The sequence below is a fragment of the Tamandua tetradactyla genome, chromosome 2 (assembly GCF_023851605.1).
Source record: "Tamandua tetradactyla isolate mTamTet1 chromosome 2, mTamTet1.pri, whole genome shotgun sequence".
Lineage (NCBI taxonomy): Eukaryota > Metazoa > Chordata > Mammalia > Pilosa > Myrmecophagidae > Tamandua > Tamandua tetradactyla.
The window spans coordinates 91,230,898-91,256,834 of record NC_135328.1 but is presented as its reverse complement, the minus strand read 5'-3'; the positions used below and the strand labels follow the sequence as shown (position 1 = coordinate 91,256,834).

At 39.5% G+C, this 25,937-nt stretch overlaps 1 protein-coding gene across 2 annotated transcripts in view; it reads right to left on the bottom strand.

Moving 5' to 3' along the window:
* The window catches only part of GLDC (glycine decarboxylase), a 90,622-nt gene that overhangs the window by 28,840 nt on the left and 35,845 nt on the right, over positions 1-25,937 (bottom strand). Inside the window, exons 4-15 of one of the 2 annotated variants that reach the window (XM_077148214.1) lie at positions 21,798-21,962; positions 17,221-17,298; positions 16,117-16,264; positions 15,592-15,788; positions 11,884-11,980; positions 10,018-10,123; positions 8,623-8,762; positions 7,954-8,034; positions 4,920-5,017; positions 4,338-4,422; positions 4,117-4,158; positions 2,736-2,878 (exon numbers count right to left, since the gene is read on the bottom strand). In XM_077148214.1, coding sequence (XP_077004329.1) covers positions 2,736-2,878; positions 4,117-4,158; positions 4,338-4,422; positions 4,920-5,017; positions 7,954-8,034; positions 8,623-8,762; positions 10,018-10,123; positions 11,884-11,980; positions 15,592-15,788; positions 16,117-16,264; positions 17,221-17,298; positions 21,798-21,962 — 1,380 coding nt within the window. The remainder of the gene's footprint in view (positions 1-2,735; positions 2,879-4,116; positions 4,159-4,337; positions 4,423-4,919; positions 5,018-7,953; positions 8,035-8,622; positions 8,763-10,017; positions 10,124-11,883; positions 11,981-15,591; positions 15,789-16,116; positions 16,265-17,220; positions 17,299-21,797; positions 21,963-25,937) is intronic. The other variant, XM_077148213.1, reaches the window with a different exon arrangement.

Genomic DNA, 25,937 nt, shown 5'->3' with positions numbered 1-25,937 from the left:
ATTCCTGAGAGCAAAGCTGAGTCAATCCTGAACAGTGACTTAATCTTCCCAGGACTTTGTGCAAGAAGGAAAGGGAAGTGAGTAATAGGCTTTTTTAGTTCCATTCAAGATGTGTCTTCTCCATATGTTAAAATAAATTGAGTAGATTGAAATACTAGTGAACAGTGAAAGGGACTGGTAAGGGGTATAGAAAAAAGTTGCACACCATACACGGAATGTTTGTATGTTAAGAATGTTCATGTTTGTATATTATTGTGGTTTGATAATACAAAACAAATTAAATTTTAAAAAAAGTGGGTGTGTTCTCCATTCCACAAAATTATACTGTCCTTGGACTCTGAGGAAAGGTGAGTGGTCTTGGGGTTCATCCCTTCTGGTTGTCCTATAATATTGTGCTCATTCTCTAAAGGTACAAGACTAAAGCATAAATAATATAATCTTTTATTTCCAAACTAATAGCTAAAATTTAGGGCATTGGATTTTGTGAGTAGCCATGTGCATGTGTGTTGTGAGGGAACATTGGAATGGGACAGTTTAGACTTCAAAGTTTTGCAAACTAGCATAGCTTGTGTGTCAGGAGACTTAGCGTAAGAAGAGACCAGAGAACAGGGCTAAAGCCTGGGGATCCAGGGTTAAGAGCAGGGCGGAGAGAGAAGGAAAGAGGCGATTTCCAGCGTGAGCAGTGCAGAGCACCAGAAGAGGCTGGAGTTGCTTACTGATAAGTACAAACTGCTCACTTTCAATAAGTACTTCCCGTATACCAGGCCCTCCGAACCGAGTGAGCACGGGGCGACAGTGACGTCGCTGTTCTTGTTATTACCACTGCCATCACTATCTTAGTTCTCATAACACCATCACCCCCACTTTGCACGTGAAAAAGCTAAGGACAGAGGAGTTACATGCCCTAACAGCCAACGGTGGCAGACAGAGACCTCAGGACGGACGGCTCAGGAGCCGTGGGCTTCCCTTCTAAGCAGTGATACCCCTCAGAGGATGCTGTGCTCTCCAGCGGGTTCAGAACGTCATGGGGGCAAACACTGGTTCTCCCACACAGAAACCTTATCTGGATGGCAGGACTGGGCAATCCAGCTACACCTAAAAGAAGGGCTGTCCCCTGGAAGACCCGCAGCGCTCAGATCCTCATCACATGAGTCAGCTTTGCCTCTTTCTGCTCTCTTCAGGGAGGAAGGCAAACACTCGTCTTCCGACAAAAAAGTTCTGGCCCATTTGATGTTGTTATTGCTATTACTAAGATGATGATGGTTTTGGGAAGCGGAAAATGAACACGCCACACTTCAGCAAACCACTCACACCACTAGCCACTTAGCCTCCCCATGCCTCTGGGTGCTTGTCTATAAAACAGAGGTAATAACTGCACCCATCTAGAAGGGCAAATGTGACGAGTCATGAGACAGTCCCCATGAAGCGCCTAACAAGGTACATGCTCCTTAAGTCCTGGCCACCATCACCATCACCACAGAAACCCTGCAAGCCTGGTCACTCTGCAGCCTGGGAACTGCAGATGGGTGAAGTCAGAATTTGAATGAGCCGTTCCACAAGCCCTCAACCTGGATTGCCCCTGTTTCCCCCTCCCACCCGCCAAACCTCACCCATTTCTCCAGTAGTCCAACCTCACTCCCACCTCTTCCACAAAGCTTTCCCCAAAGCCACTAACCCAGCTCCCGACCACAGCCTACTAATCCCCATGTGGTCGGTGGCCTCTCCCCGCTCCCCCTCCACTATCCATTCCTTGCTCACTGTCCTCTAACCGTCCAGGCCTGCTTCCTTTCCTAAAATATACCACATCAATTCCTGCTTTTGGCTTTTAACCTAGATGATTCCTCCACTGGAAAGCTAGTCCCCTAGATCTGTGCCTAGCTGGCTTCTCATCTGTACTGGTTTGAAGGGAAGTATGCCCCCTAGAAAAGTCATGTTTTAATCAAAATCCCATTTCATAAAGGTCAAATAAACCCTAATCGATACTGTATGTTTGAAACTGTAATCAGATCATCTCCTTGGATGATGTGATTTAGTCAAGAGTGGTTGTTAAGCTGGATTAGGTGACGACATGTCTCCACCCAGCTGGGTGGGTGTTGACTGGTTTACTGGAGTCCTATAAAAGAGGAAACATTTTGGAGAATGGGAGATTCAGAGAGAGCAGAGCCGAATGGCATAGCCATGAGAAGCAGAGTCTACCAGCCAGCGACCTTTGGAGATGAAGAAGGAAAATGCCTCCCAGGGAGCTTCACGAAACAGGAAGCCAAGCGAAGAAGCTAGCAGATGATGCTGTGTTCGCCATGTGCCCTTCCAGATGAGAGAGAAACGGACTGTGTTCGCCATGTGCCTTTTCAGATGAGAAAGAAACTCTGAACTTCATTGGCCTTCTTGAACCAAGGTAACTTTCCCTGGATGCCTAAGATTGGACATTTCTATAAACTTGTTTTAATTGGGACATTTTCTCGGCCTTAGAACCGTCAACCAGCAACTTATTAAATTCCCCTTTTTAAAAGCCGTTCCATTTCTGGTATATTGCATTCCGACAGCTAGCAAACTAGAACATCATCAACATTTAGGCCTCAGTCTTTCACCACCCTAAACAATACCACATGAGGTAGAACCACCCAGCCAACTCACAAAGTGATGCAATACAATAAACTGCTGTTTAACGCCCTGAGCTTTGGGGTGGGTTGTTATTCAACAATACACAATGGAAGCAACAGGAGAAGTCCCCTTACCTGTTAGGCTGGAAAGAGATTCGATCATAGCCCGTGATTTCACACAAATCCTTCTCAAGCTCTTGGAAAAGTTGCTGGTACCCTTGAGCTTGGTCCAGAGGCACAAAGGGGTGGATGTTTGCAAATTCCTTCCATGTGATAGGCTAAAGAGCAAGAGGGGAGGAAGCATATGCAACATGTAATAGTAATACCAATAGCTCCTCTAGTAATAACTATGGCTCACACAAAGACTGCCTCCTATGTGCCAGGTACTGTTCTAAGCATTTGAAATTTATTAATTCACAGAAGTCTCACAGCAGTTTTATGAGGTATGTACTACTGCTATCCTCATTTTACATGTGGGACACCGAGACCCAGAAAAGAGGCCAGTTTTATAACCAATAAAACCTATTTTTTGGGTGGTACAACTGTGGCTCAGTGGCAGAATTCTTGCCTGCCATGCTGAAGCCCCGGGTTCAATTCCTGGTGCCTGCAAAAAAAAAGTCTGGTATTCCAAGTAGAGTTTCTGAGGTTCCCAAATATTGTGCAGTATTAGTAAAACCTATTTTTTCATTTCCAGACCATGCACCCCTCCCCCCAAAAAGTTATATTAAAATCTATTTATAATAGGTTTATAACCATGAATTTACTCAAACCCTTATCGAGCATATATATTATTCTCTCTCTTTATTAAGCAGAGCTACACAATAGTAAAAGGAAATAGAAAAATCCTTCCCATCACTATACAAAATGATTTCCTCCGCATGATCTGATTTGTTTTCATAAACTTCCTAAGATAGAGAAGGAACAAGGTGTCATCCAAGTCTACTAGCATCTTGTCAGCCACCACAGCAGGTTACACAGCTCTCCTGCTGACACAAGGAATAAATGAAAACCTCAAGTCTCTCCCCTCCTGGCACAGTAAGCGGATTTCTAGAAACAAGGTTTAAGGTTCTTAATTCTACCTGAGCCTATCTACAACTAGAAATGGATACAATAAAAGCTTTTAATACTTAAACAGACAAAAAAAAAAAAAAAAGCAGGGTAGGGAGACATAAATACTATACATTTAGTTATTTTAATCTAAAAACAACAATTTTTAAATTATAAATTTAAATGATCGGGCGGGCCACGGTGGCTCAGCAGGCAGAGTTCTCACCTGCCATGCCAGAGACCCGGGTTTGATTCCCAGTGCCTGCCCATGAGGAAAAAAAAATTTCTTTTAAATGATCAAATTCTGAGAAATAATAGGACTCCCCCAGGATTGCTGAAAAGCAATTTAAAGGATGTTTAAAGTAGCCATTAAATCATAGTTCCAGTAGCTTTATCTACTTATCTGCTTATGTACAAACTAGAGCATTGCCCCTACTAAGTATCCTCTTAATGGAAGTGACCTACTTACTGTGAGTTCAGATGAACTGTTGAGCTTCATGGTGCAGGATCCCTTTAAGAGGCACATCCAAAATGAATCACATTAGTGATGTTCTATAGTCCATCTAAAGACCCTCCTCTCCCCCCCAGCCCCCCGCACCCACCCCTCAGGCCTCCTGCACGATATTAGACACCACCTAAAGAGGTGGGGCTCAGGGTGGGGTTGAAAATGGGACCAAAGGTAATAACTACCAGTGGAATCATGCTGTGAACAAGGGAAATGTCTTTGTTTTCTAATTTCTTCATATACCGGACAATACTTGTTTCTGAGTGATAGCTGTGAATACAAAATGCATGATTAGGGACCCTAAAACTAGACAGGAATCCAAATATATTCTCCTGAAAGGTGAGACACACTGAGCTCTATCTTCAAAATACAGATCAAATTGGACCACTGGCAACACATCAACCCCTGGGTCAGAGGGGAGGGTAGGGAACCACCTCAGAGGACGCCCCAGGCAGTAAGCTGCCTGTGGGTGTGAGGGCAAGGCTGGGGAGAAGATATCAAGATCCCAGGTGCCATCTTCAGTCTGACAAATATACATGCAAACTCCCCTTTTCCTGACAAGCTGGGTTAGGGGTTCCAGTGCCATGGAAGCAGAGCCCAGCAGGCAACAAGGCACACTTTATCCCAAGTCAGAAATGGAATCCTCATAGCCATGCTTCATTCATGAGCCAGCCCGTCCAGGCCATATCACAATCAGAGGGAGAAGGGCCCCCTATCATACTCCCTGCCACAGCCCAAAATAGGAAAGCCACAAAAGCCACACAAACCTGTTAAACACCTGATGTGTGAGAAATGGGCTAGTTCTCTTGAATGCTGTCCCTAGGATACCTCTTCGCTCCTCTCCCATACTTTCAGCAACCAGTTCCTATAAAGAGAGACCACAGAAACCAAAGGGCAGGAAATGGGACTGGAATCACATATAAACCTTTTGGCCTCCAGACCACAGACTACAAGTGTGTATTCTGACAGAGCACAGGCAATCACCCAACTGGGCATTTGGCATGGCATGATAACTGGTATCAGGAATCATGAATTGGGGCAATTCTGTAGATCACCATTAAGTTCTGTTGATCTTTACTAGAGGAAATAAAGAAAAAATGCAAAAAAAAAAAAAAAAAACCCCTTATATCTCCCTCAAACTGAAGCAAGTTCCAATAAATTATTTTAAAAGGCTATCCAAAAAGTTGCTATGTCATCAACAGATGAATGGATAAAGAAATGGAAGTTTATACCTACAATGGAGTATTATTCAGCCATTTAAAAGGAACGAAGTTCTGAAACATGCTACAATACAGATAACCCTTGAAAACATTACACTAATTGAAATAAGTCAGATGCAAAAGGATAAATATTGTATGATTCCATTTATATAAAATACCTAGAATAAGTAAATTCATAGACAGCAGATTAGAGGTTACTAGGGGCTGAGGGGAGGTGAAAAGAGAGTTACTGGGCACTGAGCTTCTGCTTGAGGTGTTGAAAGTTTTGGTAATGGAAGGTAGTGAAGGTACCACAACATCCTAGATGTAGCTATTGCCATATAAAAATGGTTAAAATGGCAAATTTTAAGTTATAGATGTCACCCCAATAAAATTTAAAAAGAGGAAAAAAGTTGTTCTCAGTCAATACTTGACTAAGGATTCTCACTCGACACTCTTAAAGCTTTGAGGATACCACATACGGCTTGCTCTGCATTCTGTCCTCTCCTGATAGCACGACTAGCTAGAGCCCTTGGTAGGGGATCCATACGTGCTATTCAAACACATAGAACACCCACCTGTGATTAAATGTAGAACAGACTTCAAGAGGGAAGGAGCTGATTATTAATTAAAGTGTAAGAGAAAGGAGGAAATATTCAACTTCCCCATCTGGAGAATTCCTGATATTCTCGCAAGCAGTGGAGACAACCAAATCAATAGGCTGAGTTCTTGATCTTGGGGTTTGCCCTTATGACACTTATTCCTGCAAAAGATAGGCTAAGCCTACTTAGAATTATGCCAAAGTGTCACCCCCAGAGAACCTCTTTTGTTGCTCAGATGTGGCCTCTCTCTCTAAACCAACCTGGCAGGTAAACTCACTACCCCCCCACACACATAGGACATGACTCCCAGGGGTGTAAGTCTCCCTGGCAACATGGGACAGGATTCCTGGGATGAGCCGGAACCCAGCATCACAAGATTGAGAAAGCCGTCTTGACCAAAAGGAGGAAGAGAGAAATGGGACAAAATAAAGTCTTAGTGGCTGAGAGATTTCAAACAGAATCAAGAGGTTATCCTGGAGGTTATTCTTATGCATTATATAGAGATCCCTTTTTAGTTTATGGCATACTGGAGTGGCTGGAGGGAAGTATCTGAAACCGCTGAGAATCAGTAGCCTTGATTCTTGAAGAAGACTGTATAACTATATAGCTTTTACAGTGTGACTGTGTAATTATGAAAACCTTGTGTCTGATGCTCCTTTTATCTGGGATATGGACAGATGAGTAAAAAAATACAGATAAAAAAATAAATAATAGGAGGGATAAAGGGTAAAATAAATTGGGTAGATTATAATACTCACGGTCAATGCAAGGGGGAGGTAAGGGGTATGGAATGTATGAGTTATTAATTTTTTTTTTCTTTTTATTTCTTTTTCTGGCGTGATGCAAATGTTCTAAAAATGTTCATGGTGATGAATACAAAAATATGTGATATCGTGAACCACTGATTTTACACCATGTATGGACTGATGTGTGTGAAGATTTGTCAATAAAATATTAAAAAAAGAAAAGTTTAAGAGGACACCATGATGCCTCTTTGATACTTATGATTGTTTTTGAATACCAAACTCCTCTCTCAAACAGGGCCCAACCAGAACAGCACCGTTAAATGCTCTTAAAGCTATTTCTACTTCTACAGCAAATGCCTCCTTCCATTTATTCATTCAACAAATACTGAGTGCCTGCTCAATAAGTACACTGTATATAGTATTGCAATTAATACCCGGGCTAGGTAACACCTTGGTCTAGGTAGCTATTAACTTCTCTCTCTCTGTCTCTCTCTCTCTCTCAATTCATGGAATCTTAATGCTCCACTTCATATGCACCTGCTATTATTTTAGAAGCAAACTTAGTCGTGCTGTACCGCTTATAGTACTCATTTAACCTTTCTCCTGCCAGCCTTTGTGCTGCTTTTCCCAGTGGTTGGAAAAACCTCTGACTCCATCGCCTTCTCTTCTGTTGCACCATCTTGCTCTGGATAATCCCTGCCCACCTTTCAGGTCTCAGCTTTGACAACTTCTTCCTAGCCTCGAGGAGGAGCTCATCCTCTGTGTTCACAGAGCAGTTCACACCTCCTCCCTCATAACATGCCTCCTGGGTTACAATCTCGTGCTTGTTTGTCTGGATGCCCGTTAGACCAAAAGTTCCATGAGGGCAGGAACCAAGCTGTAGCATAATGAGTAAGTAGAACATATTAGTTCCTCAATAAATATTTGTTGAATGAATGAATATCAGAATCTTCCCAGAAACAACCTAGCTAAGATGCCAATGTCATGAATCTTTGAATTAGGGACAGCTTTTATTAAATACAATATTAACAATACTTTCAACAATCTGGCTTCACGATCCTGGCCAAGACCCCACAACCGTGACCTCCAGCTGTTGGCTGTCACAGTAGCAAGGACAGAGAGTGGCACTACCTTAACAGGACATTGATGTCACACCCGGAGCCCCTCTTCCTCACACTCAGGCCTACAAGAGGCAAAACATCTTGACAGCACCTAGAATAGCCATTGTGAGGGATACGTGATGATTTTACTTACTGCAGATGACTCACAGCCAAAGATCCACAACAAGTCATCCAGATCCTTCTCACCAACTGTTTCATCAAGGGAAATACCAAGCTACAAAACAAAAGCCAAAGGGAAAGCATCAGCTCTAAACCAACAGACCAGTGGAGAAATTCCAAGAGAGGTCAAAGGGTGAGAAGGTGCTGGCAAAACTTTCAGTCCAAAATATTAGTGTACCATTATATCTAGGTCAGCCCTTAGGGAAAGTTGACCGGACTAATGCCAGACTCTGCATGGTTTAGAGTTATGCAAGCCAGCTCTTGACTGTAATGGCGACAGGACATTCCTGTGTGGTTATGGATATGTTTACCTTTTTCTTTCCTTCACCTACTTTACTATAGAACCTATCACACCCTTTCTCTTGAACAGTAATATTGTAAACAGGGGAAAATTATGAACAAAATACGTGCCTTTGAGTAATATACAAAAACACTGAGTCTCAAGGAAAAGTTAAGGAGGAATTTTTCCTTCTTTGAAAAAGTCACAGTGTTCTGAATGGGCAATGAAAAAATGCTTACAAAAAACAGACTAAACCCAATCAAAATTCCAATAATGATTTTTAAAATGTAAAGAGGGAAGTTTTTGATGAAGAAAGTCATGAAAACTTAAAGAATTTGTAGAAACACTGAAAGCTTGACTTACTGTGCCATCCTCAAAGAGCCGAAAATTGATTTGCCGTTGTGTGGCTCTGTCCAAGACTTCCTTCACAGAGCAGCCGCACTGAACCTTCAAAGTGTCAAAGAACAAGTCATGCTGGAGTTGGTGCCCTGCTCGCTTGAGACCTAGAAACAGAGGAGAGCCACAAATGACACAGAAACCTGCTCCTCGGGGTGGGTGGGCAACGGTGGCTCAGTGGTAGAATTCTCGCCTGCCATGCGGGAGACCCGAGTTCGATTCCCTGCCCATGCACTTCCCAAAAACAAACAAACAAGCAAACCAGGAAAGGAAAAATAAACAAAGAAAAATTCAACAAACAGCGCTGCAATAATGGGATACTCACATGGAAAAATAATGAAATGTGACCCAGCCATACAGCATACAAAAAAAAAAAACACCCAGTCCTTTTGGCCATGGACATTTCACTGACATATAAAGAGGTAGATTCTACTACAATCTTTTCCTGGTTCTGGCCAATATTTTGGAGGCTGCTTCGTTGTTTTTTTTAAATTAATTTAGTATGTTTATTCCTATGCTATAGAAAATTATGAAACATGTTAAAAAACTTCACCCATAGTCACCACTCAGAAAAAAATACTAAGTAATATTTTTGTATACATTCTCTAGAAGTGGTCATGTGTATGTGTGACATACTTTTTTTATAACTTTAATAAATCATGAACATCTTTACTTTTTTACAGATTATATTCATAACTGTTTTTAATGTTTTTACAAATTTCTAACATACAGATGGACCATAATTTAATCACTTATGATTGAGCAGTTAGGCTACTGCCAATATTGCATTATTGTAAACAATGTTTTACATATTTATCTGATTATTTCCTTCAGATAAATTCCCAGAAATGGAACTTCTCAATCAAATTGTAGGTATAATTTTAAGGCAAATAAGGCCATTTGATACATATTGTTTAAGTACCCATCATAAAGTTTATGATACCAATATGGTATCAGCATTCTTTTTAATCTTTGCCATATAATGAGTGAAATACTGTTTTATTGTTTTAATTTATATGCCATTGACTAACAATGAAGTTGAAATATCATCTGTACATTAGTCATTTATTTGTACACCTATTAACTTTTTTAATTAAATTTCACACCCTTTGCCCATTTTTTTTTCCTATCAGGGAGTTCACAGTTCTTAGATGCGGAGGGGGGAAACAGAGTAAGAATTTTTTATGTTAGAAAATATTAACATTCAGTCTGTCATAGATGTTGAAAATATTTTCTCCAGTTCTGCATTTGACTTTTTAATTTTGTATACAGTATAAGACATGCAGGGAGTTTCCAATTTTACTTACTCAAATTTATCTCTCATGTCATGCTCAAAGGTTTTAAAACAGATCACAGACTCACCATCAGACAAAATCAAAGTGGCATTATGTACCCTCCTGGCAATATGCTCCAGCCCCTGGGAACCATGATAGATTGCAAACATGGCGGCCATATTCGCCAACAGGGCCTAAAAGGACAAAGAGCATTTAAAGAATCAAGTCAACAAAGCAATGGAAGACAATTAGTGGGAGAATGTAATTACTTGACTTGGGATGCCAAAACTGAAAGCAAGAACAAAAGTATCAGATCTCCTTCAGTCTCTAGGAAGTTGGGGCAACTTAACAACCACTGACCACCGAAGGGGGAAATACAGCAACCAATACACCCTGGGGTCTCTACACTAAACCTTCAAACATGACCATTCGAAAGGAGTTTCACCCACAATCTCGTCCCCTACAAAGGGGGAAGAACAGGCTGGCATCAAACATCAAGAAGCAATGTTTGGAGTTGGAAACCAGTGGAGCAAAAAAGTCCTCAGGAGGGTGGGCCACGGTGGCTCAGCAGGCAAGGACGCTTGCCTGCCATGCCAGAGGACCCGGGTTCGATTGCCGGTGCCTGCCCATGTTAAAAAAAAAAAAAAAAGGCCTCAGGAAAAGAAGTTAGCTCAAGCAATCTTCACCAGAACTCAAGGAATATGCCTTAAATAACGCATTAGATTTCAAACTTTGAAGCAGAAAATTGAGGCCCTTCCCACACTTATGATCAGATTAATATGTTCTGGAAGAACATGAGCAGAGAGCATGAGACAAGAACAGTTAGTAGCAGGGGAAGGGAAGACAAAACACCCAAGCAGAGATTTCAACAAGTCGAGGTGATAGACAACAAGCAAAGGCATCATACAAAGATCACTTTGCTTTAGGGTGATGAAGAGGTTGAGTAATGGACATTGGTGATGGCAGCACTATGCGGTAAACATAACTAATATCACTGAATTGTACCCCTGAAAGTGGTTAAAATGAGAAATTTTGAGTTGTATGTGATTTACCATAATAAAACTGAGAAACAACAAGATTGATTTGCTTTAGCAGAGGAAAGCCATGACAATTAGCTCCTTCCTATATGAATCGGAAGAGCATGTCTGAAAAGCAGCAGCCACCTTTCTGAAGCAAGCAAACAAATAAATAAATACAAGAAAACCAACTGAAGAAACTGTTCCAAAGACTAATGGTTGTAAAACCAACTATCAGAAGACACTGTCAGGGTGCACGGGCGATGCAGCGGTAGAATGCTCGCCTTCTATGAGGGAGGCCCGGGTTCGATTCCCAGGCCAGGGACCAAAATAACAAAGATGATATTATCCACTACAGTTCAGTGCCTCTGAGTCCATGTGCTGACAGAGAGAAGCACTGTACCTCCCATATGAGGGTCTGTGAGATCTCTCTTTCCTCAACCCTTCATGGAAGAAGTGCATCTAGAATGGATCCCGCCCAGAACTGGTCCTCCTGATCCTACGGGTTGGTTCAGTAAATGCTGCTCCCTCTAATCTGAACAATTTCCAGGATGATTAGGAGCCCAGGGAGCTACTCCCCTTTCATCCCAATCAACTCAGTAATGTCTATCATAAGCAACAAGCAAAAGCACTCCCCACCCCCATCTTAGCTTAGCTAAAGATATGATTTCAGAGAAAAGATGGGCTAATGTTCTTTTTCTTTCTTTTATATTAAAACACTTAGGGTGACGTGAATACACAGGTGAAGCATGTGCATGCACTGAACACCAGTTAAATTGATCGTATTTTGGTTCTGACAAAGAGCACAAGAATTCTCTACCAATAAGGTCTTGCCACTTCCGGAGTGCACACTGCTCAATGAATGAACAAAGAGTGAATGAATAGCTCATTTCTGTAGATTGCAAGGCATCGGTGGTCAGGCCAAGTGTGTGAGTTACCTGAGCTGTACAGATATTGCTGGTAGCCTTGTCTCTCCGGATGTGTTGCTCCCTGGTTTGAAGGGCAAGACGATATACTTCTTTCCCAGTGGCGTCTCTGGCCAAGAATAAAGCATCCAGTTAGCTCAGGTAATCACATCATCAGGAGTTGTCCTAAATGAATCTGCTTCTTCAGTCCCAACTAGAAGCGAATGCAGCAAATTTGTTTGGGTGCAATTTCTGAATCTTCGCCTTCTAAATAGGGCTACTCATTTTTATTGTATACTTTGAGAATTTGCAAGACATAAAGAAATAAAATAAGGCTGGGAAACTTGAAAGGAAATTTCTGAGTGATTACTTAACCTAATATAATGATGGTAACCGAGGATTAAATCTCACTCTGAACTTCTTACCAGACACAGATAAAGGGAAATACTGACAAAGGAAACAGGATTTCTGTATTGAAATTCTAAAGCAATTGTATAGCTATTTTTTTAAAGGATGTCGATAAATTATCACTTGTCTCTAACACAAAATTTTTCCCTAATACAATTAAAGATGTTGGAGAAACAGAAAGATTCAAAACTTTTTTGTCTTTATTTCATCAAGCTCTGGGGTTCCACTTTTCAGAAAGGTAAGACATTTAATATAAAAAGCAACACACAACTATAATTATAATAATTAACAATTAAACTTTTGTAATTGGAAAGCTCTTTGCCTGTTTTGTGTGGTGAAAGAGATCACTGCAAGAAGCTAATAAAAGGATAACTGAAGAAAGTTATTTTTACATTAAAAAGCAAAATGCCTGCTACTGTTACACAACAAACTGAAAAGCCTTTCACAAATTCATATCACGTCATTCAACAAATCATAGTATTCACTTATATTGATAGCCTATCTATAATGAAAGCGCTCAAAGATCACGCCAAATTTTCCCAATAATAATCATGGCATCATTTAAACTCTTAATGAGAATTTTCATCAAAGAGGAGGACCCAATCTGCAAGTAATGTTACCATACTGAAGATGAACAGGATTGAAAAGGGTTGTATAGACATATGCGTCCCATTGATTAATACTAGAAATATTATTCTTGCAAGAATTACTTTAAAGCATGATTTGTGTACAAAGCGTGTACCCTGTAAAAATCCAGGGTACAAGGGGAAAACTACTATTACATGCTATAGGCTATGTTCCAAAGGAAAACATCAGCAGAGGTAAATAATGGGGGGGGGGGGGGGAGAAACAAGAGATAAAAGGAGGTCTAGATTTCTTATTTGGCAAGGGTGTGTTTATTAGTTTTCTTTCTCTTGGGAACAATGAAATTATCTAAAACTGAGAATGTTGATGGACTGTGGACTTTGGGCCCTCTACATGATGCACGATGAACGCCGGTGTTGAAGGATGCACGGACTCAGAAGTAGATTGGCGAACGATGGGGTATACTTATGAACGAAGGCTGTGCTGCTACAAAAAAGGAACAAAGTCGCGAGGCATGCAGCAATGTGAATGAACACGTGGGACATTGGTGAGGCAAAATAGGCCAGAAACAAAAGCACAACAATGGTATGGTCACCTTTAGAAAATGCTTATAAGAAAACAGGGGCCTAGATTGTAAGCTTTTAAAGTAGACACATTAAGTCTGGAGTGGTGATCGCTATTTCTGGATTTCGAGAGGCTATTTAAAATATATATAAATATATATTTATATTTAGATATTTAGAGATAAGAATGAAGCTGATTAAGTTGGGGTTAAAGTAATTCAGAACACAGGGGTAAGGAAGACAATGTCAATATCTTAGAACCACACATACTCTTTGAGACCAAAGGAAGAAAGGTTTATTTGGTCTGGAACTGAAATTTTCTGTAGCACATAATCTAAAATAATCTATCTGTATAACTCATTTGAACAGTTGAAACACAGAGAACCCAAGATAAGAAAGAGGTCCTTTAATCCTGTATAGATTAATGTAATGCCTGGATGCGTCCTAGAATATATTAAGCAGATAATCAAAAGTATTGACAAAGTCCCTTGAGGGATGGGAGAAAGAATATGCAACCATTAAACTTTACCATCAGGGAATCCCTGATACTGTGTCAAACTTTAAAGACACCCAAATCAATAGGCCATGCACTTGATCATGAGGCTTACTCTTGTGAAGCTTATGTAGGTAGCGGAGAAGCTTAGCCTACCTATAGGCATGCCTAAGAGTTACTTCTGGAGGACCTGTTGTTGCTCAGATGTGGTCTCACTCTCTAAGCCCAACTCTGCAAATGAAATCACTGCCCTCCCCACTACGTGGGATATGACATCCAGGGGTGAAAGTCTCCCTGGTGACGTGGGAAATGACTCCTAAGGATGAATCCGGCCTTGGCACCATGGGATCAACAATTACATTCTGACCAAAAGGGGAAAAAGAAGTGTAATTAATAAAGTATCAGTGGGAGAGAGAGTTCAAATAGAGTCAAGAGGCTACTCTGGAGGTTGCTCTTACACAAGCTTAAGGTCGACCCTGCTACCTATCAAAACCTGCTAAACCCCAACCAGGACCATTCCAGCCAATCCTATAGAAAACCCAGGGCAATATATAAGATTCCACAAGGGTTCCATGTACTACAGTAACCTTCCAGAAACCTACAACCTTCAGATGGGTCTCTGATCCAGAGTCCTGAAACCTAGAGGGCCCAGCCTCTCCAGAACATCAGCTAGTTCCATCTCCCTACACCATATTATTGACAGACCTTCCAATATGAAAAATTTAGAATGGTCATAGCCCAAACACCCCTAAAGAGAGGAATAGTAAGATCAACAGTGATGGTGGAGTTATATAGTAAAGACAGAATTTAACAAATGAGTATGAATGCTGAATCATTAAATTGATATCTCTTTTAATCTCCAGTATCCTTAGAGCAGCTAGATACAAAAACCTAAAATTGTGTAAACTGTAATCCATGTTAAACTCCGAAATATGCTCTACAACTAATTGTGGTGCTGTGCTTTGAAATTTATTGCTTTTCTGTACATATGTTATCTTTCACAAAAAAAGAAGGAGAAAAGTCAACTGTGATGATAAAAAAATATTTAAGCCTTCTAGCTTCCTATCTTCTGGAGCAGCTAGAAGGAAAACAATCTGAGAGTATTGTATGGTAGCCCATGACAAACTCTGCGATCTGTCCTGTAGCTATTTGTTGAAGAGTGCTTTGAAAACTAGTGCTTTTTAATTTCTTTGCTTTGTATATATGTTATACTATACAATAAACAAGTAAAAAAAAAGAGAGAGAGAGAAAGAGAAGGACCCCAAAAGACTACATTTGAAAATTACTCAAACAGCCAAGTGGATGTGCTTTGCAATTTCTCATCACACTTATCTTTACATAACAGTGTGACCTGATAACAGTTGAGGAAGTGGTTAGATAAACACACCTAAAATATTTTATTTCTTGGGGTTTTCATCAATGTGAATAAATTCAATTATCTAAGTTCAATACTAGCAATTTGTAAATTATACACATACTTTTCCAAATAAGTACAGATGTATGGCATTTGAGAAGAGGTACTAGTTCATACCCCAAACAGATTCTCTCTTCTGACTCTATGTTACACATGTCCTTAACTGACCCGAAGGGGACCAGGCACATTCAGAGAGAAATCAGTAACCTTTGAGATCAGGAGAAGCAGCAGGGAAAGCTGAAACCACAACAAAAGGGGAGAGACATGAGATGCTTTACCTTGTCACCCCCACCATTCTTCCAGGCATCATTCTCACCAAACTTTCTCGGACAGCAAAAAAGGCTGCATGTGGTCCCCCATAGCCCAGTGGCACCCCAAATCTTTGTGAGTTGCCCAGGGCAATGTCTACCCCAAACTCTCCAGGAGGCCGCAGGATACATAGAGCTAAAAGGTCAGTAGCACAACAGGCGAGGCTCTAAAAATGAAGAAAAGGAGAAAACGAACAAAGTTGTTACTGTCCTCCGAAAGTAGTGTGGCAGGTAGAAAGTTATCTCAACGGCCGACTGGCAAAGTTAATTCACATCCTATGGACTTCATATTTACAAATTCATTTATTCCACAGATATTTATTGAGTGTCTACCAAGTGCCAGGAATCAATGAACAGAACAAACTTAAAGGAGGTAGGAAGGAGAGAATTTAGCCATTCTGTGTGATAGAGATAAGGAAATTAAAATGCACATACACCCGAATTTCAATGCTGGGACACACATCAGGGGGACCCCCTAAGGGAAGGCTGCCCTACCCCGTTCTCATGGGCTCTCTCCACGAGCTCTGTGAAGTCCTCCACCCTCCCCTCTGTGTCTGGGTACTGGAACAACATTCCACTGACATCTTTTCCAGTGAAGTCCATTTCATGGGGTAATTTCAGCTCAATGAGGACACCATTATATCTGGAAAGAAAGGAGGCAAAGAACAGTCACTCTTTTATGTTTACAAGGAAAAATCAAATTACCTAGCTTCTTTTCAGTGATCCAGCATTTCTTGAAGCCCCCGTTGATGTTTCCCTACCCCCACACACCCTGATCCCACACCTGGCCATTCAGTGATGACACTGCGTCACGCCAACGCATGTCTATCCGACAGCTCAGCCTGTTTCTCTTTGCAACCCTTTCCACTGCCTTGTCCTCCGTTTCCTGTTGGAACCTGCTCCTAAGAGAGAGTCTAGAATATCACCTCCTGGAGCTAAAGAACCAATATCTGAATCAACAGAGGCATTGCCACCTCCACCTTTGAAAACCATCAGTAAGACAAAGAGGTAGGTCTTCTTAGATTCCCCAAATCATCCAATTCCAATTACATGTCAGAAAACTCTTTCTGAAGGGATAGCAGTATGGGATGAGGCTTTGCAAATGGAAAAGCAACAATAATAACAACAAAAAACACCCACAGTGGGAGCTGTGCTGTATTTGTTTTATCTGATTATAGCGCTACATTATACTATACCAAAATACGATGTGGATTCCCCATAAACGACATCTGCAGAGAATACAGACATAATTGTAACAGCTGTGTGACAGGCCCAGTTTTTCTCTGTTTTGCAAACTTTCTGAAGCACTGTTGAAATCACTTTGATATTTCAATCAATTGTTTACAAAAGGCAACATGATAACTTACTATGTATCAAGCAAAGGCAACTCAAGCCCTTGAGTTTTTTCCCTTCAATTCTGACACAGTTCACCTAAGAGAGATCCCAAGAAGAAAGCAAGAGGGTAACTGTGTTGAAAGTAAAACTCTATAAGCCTAACTAAATCATGTTTACCTCCAAACAACTGGAAGTGAGAAAAAGAAACAGCAGAGATGAGCAAAATAAAACAGACAAGTTCAAAACACAAATGAAGTTAATTACTTGGCTCGAGTCTGCACCACAGCTATTGTCTGTGGGTGGCAACGAGGGTCCACAAAAAATTTCCTCCTCTTGTTGTGTCTGTTGAAAAGAAAAATCACATTCAAGCATGAACGTAAACGGCAACAGAGTTTTTTTAAGAATAAAGACAAAGATGCTACTTCCAGAAAGTCTGAGCATAGTATTTTAATTAACTTTGCCAGTCTGCCTTTGAGATAACTTTCTACCTGCCGCACTGAGATAACTTTCTACCTGCCGCACTACAACTTTGTTCATTTTCTCCTTTTAAAAATACTGAGTCATTAATCACTCATGACATCTGACTGGAATTCCCCTTAAATCCAATTTCTCTTCAAACCCCATTCAGCAAAAACAGAGTTAAAATGGTTTGAAGTTTTAAAAAATATACTAGGAGGAAAACGAAATTAAGGGGGAAAAAAAGACAGTAGATTAAGTGCAAATGAAAATAAAACTTTAACTCTTCTAATAAAATCACCTTAGCAATATCTTGCCAAAGGAGCATTGAGAGATTATCTAAACCAAGCATCCTCATTCCACAGGAGAGGGAAAGGACACCAAAAGGCTGGAACTTATATGGGTTATTTAAAGAGCAGAGTTGGGTGTAGAACTCAAGTCCTGGAAGTCCTTTTTCTACCAGCCCATGGTTTGGGGGAACAAAATTGATGGGACACACAACAGTTTTTATATCATGAGCACATCTGGGTAAAAAAGAAAAGGGTTGGGGATGCGAGTATATTGCACTATGCATTTAATTTCCCAGAAAGCTATAGAACTAACAGTTAACAGTGGGTTTCTCCAGGGAGTGGGATTGAGGAGCAGCAGCTTTTACTTTCTATTGTATATTTCTCCTACTCTTTGAATTATTTCTCACTACGCACAGGTATTACTTCTACAATAAAAATAATTTTAATAGCACAGTAAGTAGAGTTGAGAATTTGCAAAAGTAATTAATTATCCATTGTCAATGCTCAACACAATTTGAATCTAAATAAACCTGGAACACTGAATGAAGTTGAATGTGAGAATGATAGAGGGACTCCTGGAGCACAAATGAAATCAGAAGGAAAGATACACGATAAAGACTGAGATGGTATTATCTAGGAATGCCTAGAATGCATAATGATAGTGACTAAATGTACAAATTTTAAAATGTTTTGCATGAGTAAGAACAAAGGAATGTCAATAATGCAGGGTGTTGGAAATAGATGGTAATTAATATTTCAAAACTTTAACTTATGTGTGAGACTAAAGCAAAAAATGTTTATTTGGTACAAACTTTGTATTTTGACTAGTGTCTTTCCTAATAAAACTTATGTGGACAGCTTAACTGAACACCATAAGTACATGGAACCTAGAGTAGGGCATGAGATTTTGTAGGTTTGTCCAGAGTGATGCCTTGAAAAATCCCAGAAGGATTTGAACAGTGAGTAAAAAAGTATTAGCAAAGTCCCCTTGGGGGAATGGTGAGAAAGGGAGAAAATGCAACTTCCCCAAGTGGAGAATTCTTGATATTCTCACAAGCAGTGGGGACAACCAAAGCAATAGGCTGAACCCCCAATCCTGGATTTGTTCATATGAACTTAACCCCACAAAGGATAGGCTAAGCCTACCAAAAATTAGGCCCAAGAGAATCTCTTTTGTTGCTCAGATGTGGCCTCTCTCTCTCTCTCAGCCAACATGACAAGCAAACTCACTGCCCTCTCCCACTCTACGTGGGACATGACTCCCAGGGGTGTGGACCTTCTTGGCAACGTGGGACAGAAATCCTAGAATGAGCTGGGACTCAGCACCAAAGAATCGAGAAAACCTTCTCGACTGAAAGGGGAAAAAGAGAAATGAGACAAAATAAAGCATCAATGGCTGAGAGATCCAAACAGTTGAGAGGTTATCCTCGAGGTTATTCTTATGCATTAAATAGATATCATCTTTTTAGTTAAGCCATAATAGAGAGGCTGGAGGGAACTGCCTGAAAATGTAGAGCCATGTTCCAGTAGCCATGTTTCTTGAAGATGATTGTATATATAGCTTTTGGAATATGACTGTGTGATTGTGAAAACCTTGTGTCTGATGCTTCTTTTATCTACCTATGGACAGATGAGTAAAATATATGGATTAAAAATAAATAATAGGGGGAACAAATGTTAAAGTAAATTTAGTAGATTGAAATGCTAGTGATCAATGAAAAGGAGTGGTAAGAGGTATGGTATGCATGAAATTTTTTTGTTTTATTTTTATTTCTTTTTCTGAATTGATGCAAATACTCTAAGAAATGATCGTGATGATGAATATACAACTATGTGATGGAAAAAAGGAATGTTCATATTATGTGTTGATTGGTTTTATTAACAAAAAAATTTTTTTAATTAAAAAAGTTAATAAATCTGGAGAAAAGATTATCTGAACCTAAATTATCTAAGATGGAGACAAAAATGCTACTACTTCTTTAAAAATTGCTAAAGATGTTTTTAAAAACACAGTTTCTGAGAAGGAAGGGTAAAGGGTATGGGGTGCATGAGGTTTTTTTCTTTTTTCTTTTTATTTCTTTTTCTGGAATGATGCAAATGTTCTAAAAATGTGTGATGAATACACAACTACACGATGATATTGTAACCCATTGATTATACACCATGGATTGTATGTGCATGAAGAGTTGACAATAAAAATATTAAAAACAAAACAAAACATAGTTTTCCTAGTAAAGTAAAATTTCACTATTATTAAACAATCTCTCACAGCTTATCATAATAGAATTTTTATTTTAACTCTTCTTCTCAAAAGGCCAGATAATAATCATTAAAGGCCAGATAATAAATAATCATTCCTGTAAACTCTTTAGGCTGTTTTTCAAGGGTAAAATTAAATGCAGACAGGAAATAATGAGAATTAAGAAAAAAGAAGCAAATCAAGCATTTGCAGACTGTGAGCAGCCTATTAACACTAATTAGTTTGGGACAGAAATACCCTGAACCATCAAGTGGAAAGTCCTCAGCTTCTTCTGTAAGAGCGAGGTGAAAGCTTTTGCTTCGAACAAATGGCAGGAGTTGATGGGAGAAAAGTGAAAATGTGGAAACAAGAAAGAGAAAGATGAAAATGAATGCAAAGCTGAGAAATACTAGCTGGAGAGGTGGATGGTGGCACTCCTCCGTGCTGTCCATCTGTGACTGGGGGTGGCAGGTAAGAGCTAAACCAAGTGCCAGGGCTGCTCAGGAACAGAAGAGCCAGTGAATGCAGTGGAAGCTCCAGGCACGCACACCCGATTCACAAGCTCGGGGCCCGCTCTTCAAGGCCACGGATGCTGAGAAAGAGCCTTGCGTGGGCAATGGGGGACAGAGGCACAAAACCTCAGGAGCACTGAGAACGTGGGCAGATTTCCCAAACAGAAGACCATTTCCCAGGAACGTAAGCTCAAATGCAGTCACAAGGCAAAGAATTAGGGAAGGCAAGGAGCAGTAATTCTACTTTAAGAAATCTATTCTCAGGAAATAATCTGAAGATTTGATAAAGATTTATTATAAGGTTGCTCATAAAGTAGTATTAATAACCATAAAAAGTGGGAATAAACTAAATGCATAATAATAGCAATGAGATTAAATAATGGTACTTTCATACAAGTGAGTTTTACCATGTAGCAATTAAGTCATATTCTAGAAAGCTGACCAAAGAAATGGGAAATAGTCACAATATATTTTTAAATAGGAAAAAAAAAATAGGCCATAAAACATTAAGTATAATATAAGAACAAAAAAAGATGGTGATATTTACATATTATGTTACAGGCCGCTAATTCCTACCCAATACCCATTCTCCCCTTCACCCTTAGTGACAGAGCTTCCAATGTAGGAGGCAGCAATGCGCTCATTTTAAAAATCTACATATCAATGGAATGATATCTTAATGTTTTGTTTGTTGTTAATTTTTTTAATTAATAAAAAAAGAAAAACAAACAAAATCTACATATCACCAGGTCACTTGCAGGAAGGAGTGCCAATGAAACATGAGTGAATGCTGTTGAATGGAGACTTCCAAAAAACTCTTTAAATGGGGCTGATTTAACTACAACCTTCTCCTTTATTTCTTTCTCAGTGCAGATGTCATGGCTGGAGCTGCAGCAGCCACACTGTGATCATGAGGATGAAGGCCTCACACCAAAGATATCAGGAAAAAATAAAAAAAATAAAAAAAAGAGAGAGCATTGATCCTTGATAATATCTTGGAGTTGCTATAAAAGCCTTGGACATTACCTTTGGACTTAACATGAAATGTGTTTCTTAAAACATGATCCTGGCCTATGCACCTAAAAAAAAATATCAAACATATTTCCAAAGAAAAAGAAACATGCTTCTTACTTAAAATTAAGTAAGCAGTTTATATAATGGCCCTTTTAAGCCACTATTATTTCAAATATTTTTGGTACCAGCAGCTAACAAAAATGATCTAATACAATGTATCCCATACTTATAAATGAGTGTTTATGTGTATCACTAGGCACTAACACAAACAGCAGGATAGACTGAGCATATCCCTCACCCTGAGGGAATCCTAGAGGCTGGGCCTCTCACCTGTAGCACAGCTGCATCGCCTCCGCAGCTGCGGTTGCCTCATCCAGAAGGGAAGCGTTGGCTGTGTCCATGCCTGTGACCTCACACACCATTGTCTGGTAGTTGAGTAAACTCTCCAGCCTCCCCTGGGACACCTCTGGCTGGTACGGCGTATACTGCGTGATCCTGTGAGGAAACACAAAGCCCATGTCCAAATTGTCACTGCTCTTCTGAGAAGGACACAAAATGAGCTTTTCATTTTTCATTACCAGTACCCATATTATAATTTTGCCTCTCTTGAGGAGAATTAGATAACACCTCAGTAAGCTTTCCTTTTGGCCTTTGTAAGGAAGTTCAGAATTAAGTCATAATAACGATATTATCTTGTTTAGTATAAACAGTACTTTTCTACCCTTCTATATTATTTGTAATGGTATTTAATGGTATTTTAATGCTCTTATCGTAAATGTGTCTTATTGTGTAAGCCGGCTCTCAAAATCCACTTGCGTTTACCAAGTGGATAAACGGAAATCTTACTTCCTATTATCCTTCTTTCAGCTGAAAGCTCACCTAATTCAGTTAACCATCTGAAAGCCTCCAAGAATTTAATATCTAACACTCAAAGCATTTGCTCTTCTTGGGAGACAGGGGTATATTTTATATAGTAGCCAGGAGAAGGTTCTTTACGCTCCTAAGAAATTAAGAAAGATGTCTTTAATAATTCTCACTATCCAGTTACTAAAAATCTATGGAAAATCTATGCTCTATGGATACTCTAGAGCAATCAAAATTCAGGGATACAAGATTAGAAGGCAGCATAATCATGGGTTCTAACCTCACTACCTACACTTATAAGCCAGGAATGTGGTTTTTGGTATATGAGTTAACAAATTCAGTTCTTCACTCTTTTTTCCATTCCATCATTTCATCACTCACCCCACAAACAGCTAGTGAGTGCCTACCAAATGTCAAGAACTATTAGAGGCTCTGGTGACAGCTAAGTCCTTGATCTCAAGGAGAATGTGTTCTAACGGGAATTACAGACAAAAATAAATAATTTCAGAGTAACAAATGTTTTAAAGAAAACAAAGGGGATAGGCTAGAGGGTGACTGAGAACTTGTGGCAGTTTGTGGTGACTTTCTCACCAAAACTCCATTCACTCTGACGATCACCGAGGTGGGCCAGGCTTGGGTCTGCACATCTGCACATCTGCACATAGCCAGCATTGTTTCATATCTTCTGTTAATTTTTCCCAGCCAGAAAAATTTGGGGGAATAGTTTTGTGTTACTTTCCTTTCTCGAGTTTTGCAAACCCTTTTCCTTTCTCTCTTGCTTCTGATAATCACTTGAAGATATTTCCATCCATCTTTTGGGGGTTTTTTTGGAAGGTTCTGAATCAAATACAATCTCAGGGTTTCCTTATCTTTTGGGGTTGGGAGATGGGAGGTGAGGAGCTTGTCAAGACTCTGAATTTCCTGAAACTTTTATTAGAGTAACAGTGTGGTGATGGTGGTGTATATGTGTACAGCAGAGTACATTTTTGCTTCAAGCAAATCCTTGAAGAGCCTGGCTTAGGGACTGTAAATCAGTTGGCCAAATTCTAAGTGGGTGGTGAACCGGAATGAATTCAGCACACAATGCGTGGTGCAGACAAGCACAAAGGGCATCTGAGCAGAAATGGGGTTATACAAAAGGCATAGACAGAGGGAAGTCAGGGCGCTTAGAACTTTCACACACTGCTGCTGCCATCAAGACAGGCAGGGCACTGTGCCGGCCATGTGCTTAATTTGTCTAGCTAACACAAAACTTTCATTTTATCCAGAATGATTTTTGACATGGATAAACCCACATGTAAGCACACACACAAGCACATGCATGTTCAAAGGAGCCATCTGTTAAATGGACAAGATTCAGTACATCCACAAAGGTGGACACAGAATATATAACAGGAAAAGAAAGAGCAATCCTCCAAAGAAGTTATCATGACACTGAATATAATATTGCAAAATGAGCAACAAACTAAATGCCCACTAAAAGGGAAATTATAAAGAAATAATAAGTGATATTTGGGCAACATGCATATAATAATATGCGTTCATTGAAAATGATGCTGTAAAAGAATATTTCCTGGCATGAACGATTTTCACGCTATATTAATTTAAAAAGTAGAATATAAGGGTACACTGGTGGCTCAGTGGCAGAATGCTTGCCTGCCATTTTTCTATAGTATGTTTTAAATGTTCAAGACATTAGCCACCATTTATTTACCATCTACTATGTATTTATATTGATTACTTTTTGTTCTGATTATGTTACACATGTCATTGTGAAAAGGAAAACTCAGATGACTATCAAGAAAATAAAACTACTCTTAATCCCAAAAGTCCAAGATAACTACAGTTAACATTTTGGTGGATTATTTTTGGTCCCTTTCTACATCATAATCACATTTCTATTTGAAAGTGGGATTATACTGTGTATGCACAGTTTTAAATCCTTACTTCTTTTCAGTTGACATTACTGCATGGACAATTTCTAAAAACTTTAAATATAATTCAAAAATATAATTGTAATTGTTACATGGTATTAAATCATTTTGTTTATTATAATTTAAGTCCCCTCAAGTTGAAAATTAATTTGGTTTCAAATATTATAAATAGCCTAACAGTGAATATATTTATCTGATTTCCTTTGAATGAATTCCTAGAAGTAGAATTTCAAAGCATAAGCTATATGGCAGTTAATTTTAAGGCTCTCAATGAATATTATCATGTCATTCTCCAGGAAGATCATATCACTCTGTATTCCCTCAAGCAATACAGTGATTTATGGGTTTCTCTACATCTTCAACAACACTAAGTATCAAGAAGCCCTGGGTTTCCAAGTGAATTCTTCAACTTACTATTTATGACCTGGGGCAAGAAACAAAACCACTATCCATCCTGTTCCTTGGCTATCAAACAGAAACATCACCTACTTCAGATATTTTCTTAACACTCAAATCAGACCACTGTACATAAAGCTCTTTTGTTAAGTACTGCGCAAATGTTGGCTGCTATTCAAGTACATACAATTGAAAGAACATTCATAAACTGCGGTGATGAATACACAACTATGTGATGACATTGTAAGCCACGGATGGCATACTATGGATGGGCTATATGTAAAGATTTCTCAAAAAAAAAAATACATTTTTTTAAATCCCTAACAAGTTATGGGTGTGTCTGTGTCTGTATTTGTTTTAAGACTCAGTATACAATCAATATTTGTTAATGTCCCAGGGGCTTGTGAAGTTTTCTCTCTGGTTTGGTCTTTAAAAAAATTTTTAAATAAACACTCACAGACTTCCCCCGAAGGATTTAGTCACAGTTCTATACAGAAACTATTAGGTATTACTTGAAAATATTTTTTCCTGCATATTCATTAGATCCCATATCAGCTTCATATTCTCTGTTCTTCCCCCAAGCTGCCCTCCAAATGAATGTCTCTTTCTGAAGTATTCTTGTTCCTTCAAAGGTACCACTATTCTACCAATTCTCAGGGTAAAAACCTTAAATTTTTTAACCTTAAATAATGATCAATTCAGATGTCCTATACCCACTCCTTCTTGTCACCTTATTGGCCTAGAACAGTGCTTAAAAGACGAAATTATTTGTGATGCAAATGTGTGCATTTTATAACCCTACCCAAATACCTCATGTACTTCCTTATTACCTACAGGGTAAAGCCCCAAACTTCACATGCACAGTCCTTCACACCTGACACCCGAGCAAGACCATGCTGTTTCTTCCATCACACACTTCAGGATTTAATATTCCCCTCCTCAAGCCTAGACTAATCCTAATTAGCACTCTGAAAGTAGAGGGCTTTACAGTTGTTTTCTCCTCAGGATGACAAATATATGATCCCACTTCCTTTACTTATAAACTTCTTTTACGTAAAAAGGTCTTTACACTACTAAAAGAAAACAGGCATTAATGCCCTTAAAAATGATTATCAAAGACCTAAACATTAGATCTAAGGCCATAAAACTTTTAGAAGAAAATATAGGGAAATATCTTATAAATCTTATAATAGGAGGCAGTTACCTAGCTCTTACACCCAAAGCACGAGCATTGAAGAAAGAAAGAAAGAAACGGGAACTCCTCAAAATTAAACAC